The following is an 11,883-nucleotide window of genomic DNA, read 5'->3' as shown; positions in this document are numbered from 1 at the left end:
GCAATTCTCCATTAGCTGGTAGTAAGACCTGCTGGGCTCAGTAGAATTTATTTCCAGCAAACATATAAACAATTGTGTTGTTCACAATCCTGGGGTTTCTTGCTCCCCATTGTAGGGCTTGCTATTGTCATGTAAAGTTTTAACGGTTTCTTTCTTTCAGCAAGTGCCCCCCCAAAGGTGGTGTGGCCCATGTATACAATCCAAAGGCAAGGGTGGGTGATACCTTTGTTAGATTATTAAACAGCTTCCATTTTGAAACTTAACAAGAGTCTGGCATGCACAACTGACCATGAGTATTGGAACTTTATTTTTCTGCACCATCTACCTCTGTGGTAGCCAGCCTGGTGAAGACCTACTGTGTTTCCCCAAAAATAAGACAGGGCCTTGTATTAATTTTTTCTCCAAAAACTCATTAGGGCTTATTTTCAGGGGATGTTTTATTTTTTTCATGTACAACCATCTACATTTATTCAAATACAGTCATGTCTTCTTCTGGTTGCTGCACCGTGGCGGAGGGTGGGATTTCATTTCATTGGGGCTAATTTTTAGGGTAGGGCTTATATTACGGATATCCTGAAAAATCATACAGTACTAGGGCTTATTTTCAGGCTAGGTCTTATTTTTGGGAAAACAGGGTAGTGTGTCACCCTGTCTACTACACCACACTGGGTTAGCACTTACCCTCGCTTTCAGGAAGTGCAAAATGAATTTTTGTCACCACAGGAGTAGAACAATCACAGACATTCCTCTACAGTTTTGAGATACAGTATATGAAAGGCAAGTATTTGGTCACAGAAAGTATTTGGTTACAGAAGTCCCTGAGAAGTAGCAAGGGGTGGTCGGTGGAGAAAGGAGAGAGGGATGAGAAGACCCCTTTTAAAATTATTTATTTATAATATTTTTACCCTGCCTTTCTCCTTGAAAGGGGCCCGAGGTGGCTTACAACATTGGAAGATAATATTTAAAGTAGAAAACAGTGAGTATACAATGGTGGTTAAAATCATTAAAAGACAATATTTAACACTAAGAACAATAAGCATAAAGAGGCATCTTAACTCATTAAAAGGCAATATTAAAGCTAAGAATTCAGAGCATGTTACTATAGTCTCTCGAGACTGAAGGATGCCTACTACTAAAGCTGAGAACAATAAATATACAAATATTTTTTAAAAAAACCAACAGCCAACAAAGTGCCACTCTGAGAAATGGGAGTGTGGAGGGTGTGGGATGGTGTGTGGCTGTGTTGGGGGTGGTGGAGGAGAAAGCCTGAGAATTCGTGGGAAACGCCATTTCATGCTCCTGACAGCCCTTCCACCAATCCTTGAGGAGCGGGAGATGCACTCTGCACATGCTCAGGCACACTCTATGCAGCCACCGTTGAGCTCTGCCTCTGGAGGAAAAAGCCACCGGGACTGATCTTCAGCTCCGGCTTTACGGTCAAGAAGTGGCTGTTGGCAGCGAGGGACCAACAACTCTGGAAAGCAGCGTTTCAAGTGGCAAGATTCCGGCCCAGAAACACTGGCCTCGGCTACCCCCCCCTTTCGCCCCCCTTGGCCTGGTGTTGTCCCACCTCCTGCTACGATTACGGTCGCTCTGCCCGTCTAAGCTCTGGGGCGGGGCTTGTTTGACTTCTCGAGCGCTGAGTGGTGTGCTCGGCGAAGGGGGCGGGGAAAAGGGCGAGTTGAATGGAAGGGCGGGAGAAGGCGCGGAGCAATGGATGCCGAGGCGGGACGGAACATGGCGGCGGTAGCGGAGGCTGGAAAGTGCGTGTTGTTTCTGTTTGGGGGGGAGAGGAGGAGGAGGAGATGGCAGCTTTGCCCGCTGTTCTGCTGTTTTCCATTAAATTAGTACTCTAGTATTTTATTGGTTAGTCGGCATGCTTTTTAGCATTCATTGTTGCGTGCAATCAAGTCGCCGCCGACCCCTGGCGACCCTATGAATGAGCCGTCTCCAGAGCCTCCTGTTGCCAACAGCCCGGCTCAGCCATTGCAAACTCATTGTATCTGCCTTTGTTTTGTGCTGTGTTAGTCGTTGAAATCATTTGCTCATTTAACTATCTTTATTTAAAAAAAATACCTTTAGATCCTGTCACTTCTGGTTGTTGTCCTTAATTTACAGTGCAGTATTGATCTTAAATCTGGACCCATTTTCAGCATTTATATTGCATTTAGGAAAAAAAAACCCTTTCTTGTTCAGCATTTTTCCTATTTCATGCAAAATTAATATGGGATACCCCGTGTGGTGTGTAGCGGATAGGACAGACTAGGACTCAGGAGGCCTGAGTTCAAATTCCCCGCTCAGTTGTAGAAGCTCACTAGGGGCGTGGAATTAATAAAACCACTCTTTAAATATCTCACCTGAAAACTGGGTTAGGGTCACTGTAAGTCTGTTCCAGGTTGATAGCTGTTAACATAACACATGTAAACCTGCCTCTGCAGTTTTGGAAAAGATTCTAAACCAGTGGTCAAAACAATTGCTCCAGGGAACCTTGAGCAAGTGGACTTGATCCATGGATCACATTGAAATATAGTATGGCAGGCAACAACAAAATAAAAAAAAAATAAAAAAGATAAAAACCATTGTCAAAGACTAACTGCTATGTTTTAATATCTTTAAGGTGCTACAATGTTTTTGTCTTCCTTTTCTTCTTTGTTTTGTTCTTGCCAGACATGCTAACAGACTTACACAGCTACCTCTTCAAAAATGCAATATAGTAGTTTGGTCTTTAAGGTGCCACTACATTTGTGTGCTTGTGTAACACAGCTGCTCCTTTGGAACCTCAGTTGCTCCTCAGAAGTTTATCTGGGATTCTGCAACAGGGAAGTCAGTGATGGCAGGCCTGTTTCTTTGAGCCAAACAGCTTGTGCCCTGATCCCCATCTCTGAAGGATGGCGTTGGCAAGTTGGCACCCTTCACTTGTTTGCATTGGTGACTCCTGTCGTCTCTGACCATTGGCTATGATGACTAGGGATTATAGGAGCTGTAGTCCAAGACATCTGAAGGGTGGTTCAGAGATCCCAGATGAGCCTCTGAGGAACTCCCAAGCCTCTGGAATTCCCTTGAACAATTAGCCTGGAGCAAGGGATTGTCCCAGCTGAACTAACTGTACTAATTAACTATCTGCATGGCCTAGGAGAGATGTGCACAACTCGAAGCTGCATCTCTTGTCAGCCTGTGGCTGCATCAATGTGTGGGCACATCGCTCTTTGCCGAGGCTGGGGACAGGAGGGGTTAAGCCTCCCTCCGAAGTGTTAGGGCTGCTGGGTGATGATGGAAGCCACGAGTGGCAGGAAGACAGGAGAGGTTGGTATTCCTCCCTCCAGTCTGCCGAGGCTTAGGGGAAATAGATTTGAATCCCTCTGCTGAAAGGGCTGCGCCCGAAATGGATTGAAGGGCGCCGTTGAGGCACTCCTGCCTGGAAAGCGATCAGGAGTTCCCGACCCCTGTGGAGAGTGTCTGAGGCAGACGAATGTGTGCGGAAACAGCTCCCGGGGAGCATGGAGGTTTTGAGGCGACTTTTCTAGGTTCTTGATGTTCTTCCCCGCTCCCCTCAGGATCATGGCTCAGTGGAAAGATGCACTCACCTTTGAGGGCCAAGCCAAAGATGGCGTAGAGGCCGAACTCCCAGCCCAGGTGTTGGCTGAGCATGCCGTGGTAAGTGGCCATTTCCTTTCCCTTTGTTGGGTTTCGTCCTGGCTCTCTCCGAGGCCGTGCTGGAGATCCCTTGGGCTTTGGGGGAGCGGATTACTACCAACTCCCTCCATTTGGTGTTTGCTTCCCCAGAACACCAGGAAGACCCACAAGCTGATGTACACTCAGCTGCAAGTGGTGAAGTTCCTTCTAGATTTCCTTGAGTCTGCCCCTTGCATCCAGGATACTTCAGATGCTGCTGTCCGTAAGTACCTGTGCTGGATGGGTGAGGGTCACAGGTTGCGGCACATCCAGGATGGTACCGGGGGTACACTGGTTAGGGACACACAGCTAGCATTTTCAGTGCGTAGGTAGTTTGGATGGGTGACTTGAACCTTTGTTAGGGGCCTCTGGCAGCCCCATCTGCACTCAGAAGGAAGCCCTGTGGAATTCAGTGAGACTTGTTCCCTTGGAAAAGTTACAGAAACTCTTCTCTACAACAGAATTAAGGGATTGTGGAACTCCATATGTTGTTAGCCTGCAGCTCCTGTCAACCACTGGCCTGTGTAGCCTATTGTAGGGCATGGTAGGAACTGCAGTCTAGCAACATTGTGTGTGTACAATATGTTTTTTGTGTGTGCATGTCTGCTATAAGTTCTTCATCTCTTCTGCACAACCTTTCTATGTCACTTTTATAACTGACATTGGGCGATTAAGGTTCTTGGCAATCACTCTGTCTTCTGACTGGGTCAGAGTTTGTTGTGGGGCTGTTCCTTTGAGCATCAGCCAAAGGATGTACAAGTATGGAGTTTTGAGTGAACAAGCATCAGCCTAGCTAGCTGGAAAGTTGCTTCTATCAGGAGGTTGCTGCAGCATTTATGAGAAACTCCTAAATCTCTTTCGAAGATTTGGGAGATTCTGTTCAGGGCTAGAGTGAAGGGTTCTGTGGACCACTTCCGAAGATTGCAAATGTTACTTTTTTGGACAGAAGAGCCCCTAAGCCATTGTGGTTCACAGCCCTGCTGGCTGCAGTATTCTGGGAACTGTAGTCCAGTAAATAAATAAATGGATGACAGACAGACAACATTTCTGATCATTTTCTAAGCTTGGACTGTTTCTGGCTGTGATGTGAATGGTGGTCTCTTGCTTTTCAATGTCATTTCTTTGGCAGGAAAGGAAATGGCCGAGGCCAAACAGCAATGGAAGGCCCTCAAAGCTGAGTACCAGCATCAGGTGGAGTCTATCAAGGGGGCCGTACCTCAGGTCCTGGCCAAATTGGAAGAGGGAAGGAACCGGGCTCAGCTCTTGGAGAACGCCCTGCAGCGCTACCAAGCCAAGGTGGTGTGTCCTTATTTGAGGCAGTGCAGATGGCAGACTTTATTGATGTCTTGCCCTTTTGCCCGCCAAGAATTGAGGTTGAGATGTCTGATTAGTCAAACAAGCTGCCAAACATGTTTTAATGCTTGAGCATTGCATAGTTGTCACTTCTGCCCCATTCTTCTGTTTAGGGGGATTTATAGAGTAACGGTGGACAACTTGTGACCCATGAGTGTTGTCACCTAGGATCGGTGTCACGACATTAAGGCTGGGCAGTCACAGTGTGTCCAAGGGCCAACTTTGTCCCCTGTAACCCCTCCCCCCACAAGCCACACTCCTGCTATCACTACTGAAATATGGTGGCTGAAGTAGAAACCCCCCTCAAGACTCACTAGTGGGAGAAAAAAAATCACAAATTGTTGTTGTGATTGTATGTTCAAAAGTCTAAGATCAAAATACTAAGTGGAGGGAAACAAATGCCTTCCATTTCTTTTATCTATGCCATGAGAAGTACAGTAGGACCCCATATCCTCAGGATCAGTATCCACTGATTCACTTATCCACAGTCTGAAAATACTAAAAACATTGAAAGAATAATCCCCCCAATATATTTTTAATCATGATGTTACCAGTGCTGGCCACTAGACGGAGATAAAGACCATGCTTTCTATAGCATTCACATTATGTTCTGTATACTGTACAGTACAGTGGTGCCTCGCATTACGATGTTAATTCGTTCCAGCGAAATCGCTGTAGAACGAAAATGTCGTAAAGCGAAATTAAAAAGCCCATAGAAACGCATTAAAACCCGTTTAATGCATTCCGATGGGCTGGAAACTCACCATCCAGCGAAGCTCCTCTATAGGGCGGCCATTTTCGCTGCCTGTGCAGCGAGGAATCCGTCCCAGAAAACAGCGAGGCGCCATTTTGTTTACCCGGTGGCCATTTTGAAACCGCCGATCAGCTGTTCTAAAATCATTGTTTTGCGAAGAATCGGTTCGTGAAGCATGGAACCAATCATCGCAAACCGAAATTCCCCCATAGGAAACATCGTAAAGTGATCACAAAAAGTTCATCATAATGCGGTTTCATTGTTAAACGAAGCGATCGTAAAGCGAGGCACCACTGTATATATATTTTTCAGCATCCAATGGGGAGGGCTTGGAACTGATCCCCCACAGATGCTGTAACACATGTTGGTAGTTTTAGAAGTCCAGTTAATGGATATGGCAAGCTGCTGGTTTTTTGTTTAGCTGTGTTGCTACCGGGGTCCTTACTTCCATTTTGGATTTCTTTTGCAGAAACAGGAGATGGAGGAGAAAGCCAAGATTGCCCACGTTAGGCGTCAGAAGGAACAGGTGGGGTCTGGGTCGCCAGCTGAGCTGGTTTGGGTATCCTATAGTCCCAAATCCTCACTTTTCTTGATTCTGATGACATTTTGCTTAATTCAAGAGTGAGGAAAGCCGGCGGTCGAGTCCCTTGATCTCCTGTAGTTTGATCTTTCCCCAGCAGGAGCTCTTGCGAGAGCAACACCAGCAGCTGGAAAGGCGTGTTTCAGAGCTGCAGAACCAGCTGCAGAGGCATCAGGACGAGCTGCAGCTCCTGCAACAGGAGCTAGAGGAGCAAGAGGCCCAGGCCAGCATCTGGCGGGAGAAGGCGCAGAGGTGAGACCTCGTGTTTGGCTGCAGCAGAGCTTTGAACATTACTTTGGAAAAAGTAATGTGTGCTGTTAACTTGTTCACCCAGACGGCTTGTCACTGGCCTTCAGTCCTGTTCCACAGCTGTACAGGTGCAGGGGGATTGAGGTCACAGCCAGTGGCAAATATGCCACTAATTAATGGGTTTCTGGCCACTGGGTGTGATGTCAGTCCCATCGCACTGGCAGACTTACAGTACAAGATACTGGCCATTATCTTACACTATTTATCCTTTTCACATACCCCCTTTTCAAAGTTGCAAAGAGTCCCCCCACCCAGCCCATTAGGGGCTACAACTTCACCGCCGACTATGCATGTGTGTTGTGTTTTGTTGTTGGTTCTTAATTTTTTTCTTAAGTCTTTAAACCAAAGTTGAAGCCATGTGCAATGTGCTTCAACCTTATACACCTCTGAGAAGCTTTCCTGAAGTGTCCTTTCCCAGGGCATTTCTTCAATCTGTAACTGCAGGGTGCACGCTGTATCCTAACCATAATAATGGTGTGCCGTCCGTTCTGACTTAGGGTGACTCTTTTCAGGGTTTCTTAGGTAGAGAATACTCAGAACTGGTTTACCATTCCCTTCTTCTGGGGGCACCCCGGATCTGTGCTCCCCAATATCCCCAAGGATATTGCTTTAAGGCAACAAGCTGGCTCTACTCTCCGGAAGCATAGTGTGGAATTGAACTCCCTCCCCCCCGTCTCTGCAGCCATATAGCTAAACCATGGAGGTGTTCAACCACGGCACCTACGTTTTTCTGGGCTGTAGCTCACCTCTTAGATTACATCTGAAGAACTGAGCTGCAATACACAAAAGTTTATGCCATATCACGGATGCACTGCTGTCATCTTCATCAGTTTTGCTGCAGTTGACTGAAATGGTAGCTTTCCCAAGTTCTTGAACATGCACGGACATTTCCTGGTGTTATCTCAGAAGCTCAACCAACTATTAAAGAAGGTTTGGCTTGGTACCCTGGACAGTGTGGCTAGCAGCAATCTCATCCATTATGCACAGTAAAAGATTATAGACATTTCCATTATGGCAAAATATGTGTTTTCTGGTCTATAGTTCAGGTTTTGTGTCTGTGTGTGATGTTTGTGGTTCTGCCTCATATTTGCTACCTTGGATTAAAACCGTTGTCCTTCAGCCTCCCTTAAAAATGGGTGGGTAGGATTCATCCTCTTTGCTGCTTTATCCCCATCGTGTTTTCTTCACAATGAGTGATATGGGAAAGGTGGCCTAAGAGGCTTTCCTTTTTCTCCCACCCCATCCCTATTTCTCTTCTTCCTTTATTCCAGCACCTCCAACTTCCGCTGCCTCTTGGAGACTTTGAAGGGTATAAAATTGATCTCCGTCTCAGAGACTGACCTGGAGATTGAGATGTTCTCTCCTTCCCAGGCTGCCTCTTCTGCACCCCATCACCTGAAGTTACGCTTACACTGGGAGGAGGATGGTAGCGTCACACTGCAGGTAAGAAAGAGCAAGACGCTGGTCCATAGTGGCCTGGCCTGGACCAGTGTCTTGAGCTCGCTTTCTCTCCTTGACCTAGGGTGACAGTCCCTTTTTTGATCCCTCTGTTGTGCTTCCCATGGGCACCTACAGCAGCATCAAAAGCATCGTCCTGGAGCTGCAGCGACATTACTTGCAGGAAGCACAGCTTGTGGCTGAGATTGAGTCACTGCAGAACTGGTGAGCTTCTTACTTCTGCTGTGGATATTTGGTTTAAGGCCCCTGGATATCAGCCCTAGTGTCAATGTCCTCAGGCTAGGGTTAGGAATATCCCTCCCTCCTTTATTTCCTGCTTTTTTTATGTGCATGTGTTTCATTTCTCTGTGTGTATGCGTTGTGTGTGTTTGGAAGAGAATATATTTCTCTGAGCATCAGGAGGCATCCTTCTGGGTTATTTGTGGGCTGGCTTTTGGGGTTTGGACCCAAGCACTTACGTTATATTTATTCATTCTTTCTTTCTTTCTGAGAAAATTGGTACAGTATTTTATTTTGTGACTAGGCACTGCCTCCTCCTCCTTCCCTGCCCCATTTGCTGCCACTGTGTAGGAGTGACTGTTACTGTTTCTTAGATTTCCAGATGTGCCCAGGAGTTCAAAGAGGCCTGGAATTCCATGGCTTAGCCACTAACCTGTCCTGCAGTTGGAGAATTGCAAATGGATTTCTGTTTGAAAGCACAGTGCTGTGTAAAGGACCTCTGTTTTGAAAGGGAGCACTCCTTCTACCTGATTCTTTAGGCTTGTCACTGTTGATGCACCGTCTCTGTACTCCTCCTTTCTTCACAGTTTTGCCATTGACTGGAAGCAGGAAAAGCGGATACTGAGTTACTTGAAGCCATCATCAACCTGCAGCCTCCACGTGGAGCCAGGATATCCTGCCAGTGGGAGGATCTCCCTTGTCTCAGTAAAGAGTCAACATGGTGCTGTTGATGTAACTTCTTACCGGGTTAGGATGTGTTTTCTTCTTCTTTTAATCCTACTTTCACCTGGCCAACAAAAGCAGGGTAGGGAGTAATAGATGGCAGAGAGAAAGGCCCACCAAATGGAGATAATCTGTTTCAAACGTAAAGAAAAGCGGGCACTGCCGTCACTGCTTCCCTTTGTGTGCCCACACTCATTTCTGATCTTTTGGTTTCCTGTTCTGTTAAATCCTGGCAGTCTTTCCCTTGCTGCTGCCGAGAGATTCTTTAAATGGAGGTGGGAATTAGTATAATAGCTGAGGATGTCATCAAGGAACAGAGGACTCTTTCAGGCAGTGTAATTACTAGTGAAAGCAGGAGTTTGAGAGGGTTGACACTTGCTGAGGGTCTGTCAGTTCCCTCTGCCTCAGTTTCTTTGGGTGTACCGCTCTATCCTGTATGAGCAAAATGGTGCTGAAGGAGATGGTGGGGTCCCAGCGGATACGTAAGATTCCCAAGAGGCAAAACCCTTTAAAAAAAAACCCTTTTATGAAATGGTGTCAATCTTGGTAGCCCCCCCTGCACGACTCAACAGGGGTGTTCAGGATCCTACAGATCGGCCTCCAGATTCCAAGAGGCCTTAGTCCTTGTTGTCCCCCCCTTTACCTTTGGGCATGATGCAGCTGTCCTCAACGTCTTGTCTCTTCTGCAGCCTCCACACGAGAGACCTTCCCTGCAGAACTGGCTGGTATATCTCAGCACTGTGGATTTCAGCGCTCCTTTCCTTTCCTGAACATCTGGTGGTACCCGTGTCTGTGCAGCAGAGTTGAAGACCCAAGTCCCATGGCATCTCACATCTCTGCATTGCAAGGGTGGATGGGAGCGAATGAGATTTATTTGGAACAACTGTCCTTTCCCCTTTCTTACTGCTTTTACTGAATTTCAGCGGTAGTTTCGTGTTTTTCATTATGACTGCAAGTCCAGTATTTGGCTTCAAAGCTTTCCAAAACTGATGAGTTTTCTATTTAATAAAATTCTATTTGGCATTTATTTTGAAATATTTGGGGCCTCTGATTGGATTGTACAGAAGGTTTTGTTTCAAGGCCCTCCAGCTCCCTCTGCCTCCATGTCCAGGAGATCACAGGTTTGCCTTTTGCACCCAGTTGAGAATCCAAGAAGATGCGTCTTGGGACTCTACACAAGCTGCCTTATTATAGATGTCCTTATTTTATTTTTAAGTGTTACAAATGTGGGACAAATGAAAAGAAGCCCAGAAACTCCACAATACACAAATGAGTTGTGGACAAGTTATCAGTCCCAGGTGTATTATAAGAAGCAGGAATGCTGTTATTTCTGGGCAGTGGCAAGATTTTTTTGGGATTGTCAATAGTTGTCAAGTTTTCAAGTCTGCAAAATTTGATATTTAACTAATAAATTTCCTTTAAGTATAGTAATTTTTAGAAATGTTACTGTGTTTTGACTGAAACCCTCAGAACCTTCTAGTGCGTACTGGTCAGGAGATTCTGGATGTTCCCAAGACCTTCTGTGGGCAGGCTTATTTACATCCAGGTGGATCAGTGCTGCAAACACAAATGATACTTCATGGTAAGCTGCTGTTGATAAGAAAAGTTTGACATCTGGCCACATGACGGTGCTGTTGTTCCATGCATTTTTTTCAGATCTGTCCTTTTGTTAGGCCAGGGAGGCAGCTCTAGAGGGCAACTGCAGGACTCTCTTATTTTATTTTTGCCCAGAATGTTTTTCCTGTCCTTATCTAATAATTGGAGCAATGTGCTTGTAGCAAAATTAAGCATTCCTCACATTGCATTTCAGGCAATGATGTACCTTGCTAAGGGATCTCTTCCATCGATCAATCCAACTCGCGTGCAAGGTTTCTCTCCTGCAGCACTTAAATCCATTTCTATCCCAAGTGCTGAATTTGAAAGGGCGTACTGGGTAACAGCCGAATGGTGACCATAGAGGTGTGCAACCTTTTCAGGCCTGAGGACTACGTTTGATGATGTTGCTTGAGAGGGGTGCATGCGTGCTCTCCCCACCCCATGCTACTAGCAACTGGAAGAAAAAAATTCTGGAAGCAAGACCTGCAGGGCTCCTAAAGAGAGGCCTCTTTCTCTCCCCTCTCTCCTGAGGTTTCAAACCCACTGGATAAATTTGGGGGCTCAGCCCAAGCTAATCAAGTTGATCGCCAGCCAGCTTTCGGAGCAGGGAGTTGCAAACAGCCAAGGACCACAAAGCGGGCCTCTTTGGGTGATCAGCTCCTTTCCCGTGGGTTCTAGATATTTGGCAGTGCTCTCTCACTAAATCCCAAGGGCACTTCCATGCCCTGCGTTTTGCAGCTTCTCTGGGCGGTGGGAAGAGAGAGACGGCTTCAGGAAGGCACCCTCTGCCTTCAGTCACAGCCTCCTCCCTGTTGTAGCTCTTCAATAATACACACCCGCCTCCCTCCACGCACCTAATGAGTCTTGCTGCTGACATAGATAGAGGGGTGGGGTAGGGGATAGGCCACGGTGGATCAGCCTGACTTAAGTTAAGAAGGTCTGGGTTTCTAGGGAGGGTGTGTGTGCCTGCCGGGAGCATGAAAGATAAATGTGCCTCTCTGACACTTAATGAGAGAGGGATCAAGGCACGATGGAAGGATGTGTGACGCAAATAGAGGGGGGGGGAGGCATGGGAAGAACAAGAGGGAGCTCAACTAGAGCAGGGGCAAGAAATGAGAAGCCAAACCTCAGGTAGATTTCAGTTGCCATCAGCTCCAGCTAGCCTGGCCCAAGGTGGACGATGGCTGATGAGAACAGCCATTCACCTGGAGAGTCCCAG

The 11,883-nt window shown here is 46.6% G+C and overlaps 1 protein-coding gene across 2 annotated transcripts; it reads left to right on the top strand.

Annotated features, from left to right (window-relative positions):
• The first annotated feature begins 1,644 nt into the window (after positions 1–1,644).
• On the top strand, positions 1,645–10,095 carry ZWINT (ZW10 interacting kinetochore protein). 2 transcript variants are annotated; one of them, XM_020797678.3, is made up of 10 exons: positions 1,645–1,763; positions 3,555–3,654; positions 3,784–3,895; positions 4,802–4,968; positions 6,249–6,305; positions 6,460–6,611; positions 7,940–8,111; positions 8,191–8,330; positions 8,933–9,092; positions 9,758–10,095. In XM_020797678.3, the coding sequence occupies exons 1-10, from the start codon at positions 1,714–1,716 to the stop codon at positions 9,836–9,838; spliced, it is 1,191 nt and encodes a 396-aa protein (XP_020653337.3). In that variant the 5' UTR covers positions 1,645–1,713; the 3' UTR covers positions 9,839–10,095. The 2 variants fall into 2 exon arrangements, with proteins under 2 accessions (XP_020653337.3, XP_072847428.2); XM_072991327.2 differs by having other exon boundaries at positions 6,457–6,611.
• Positions 10,096–11,883: the final 1,788 nt, after the last annotated feature.

Source organism: Pogona vitticeps, chromosome 2, assembly GCF_051106095.1.
Source record: "Pogona vitticeps strain Pit_001003342236 chromosome 2, PviZW2.1, whole genome shotgun sequence".
Taxonomy (NCBI): Eukaryota; Metazoa; Chordata; class Lepidosauria; order Squamata; family Agamidae; genus Pogona; species Pogona vitticeps.
The sequence above is the reverse complement of the archived record's forward strand: the minus strand, read 5'-3'. Positions and strand labels throughout refer to the sequence as shown.

Coding starts and splice junctions, on each gene's coding strand:
- ZWINT (XM_072991327.2), top strand. CDS start 1,714: ATGGATGCCGAGGCGGGACGGAACATGGCGGCGGTAGCGGAGGCTGGA. Junction 3,655..3,783: donor TGTTGGCTGAGCATGCCGTG/GTAAGTGGCCAT, acceptor TTGCTTCCCCAG/AACACCAGGAAGACCCACAA. Junction 4,969..6,248: donor TGCAGCGCTACCAAGCCAAG/GTGGTGTGTCCT, acceptor TTTCTTTTGCAG/AAACAGGAGATGGAGGAGAA.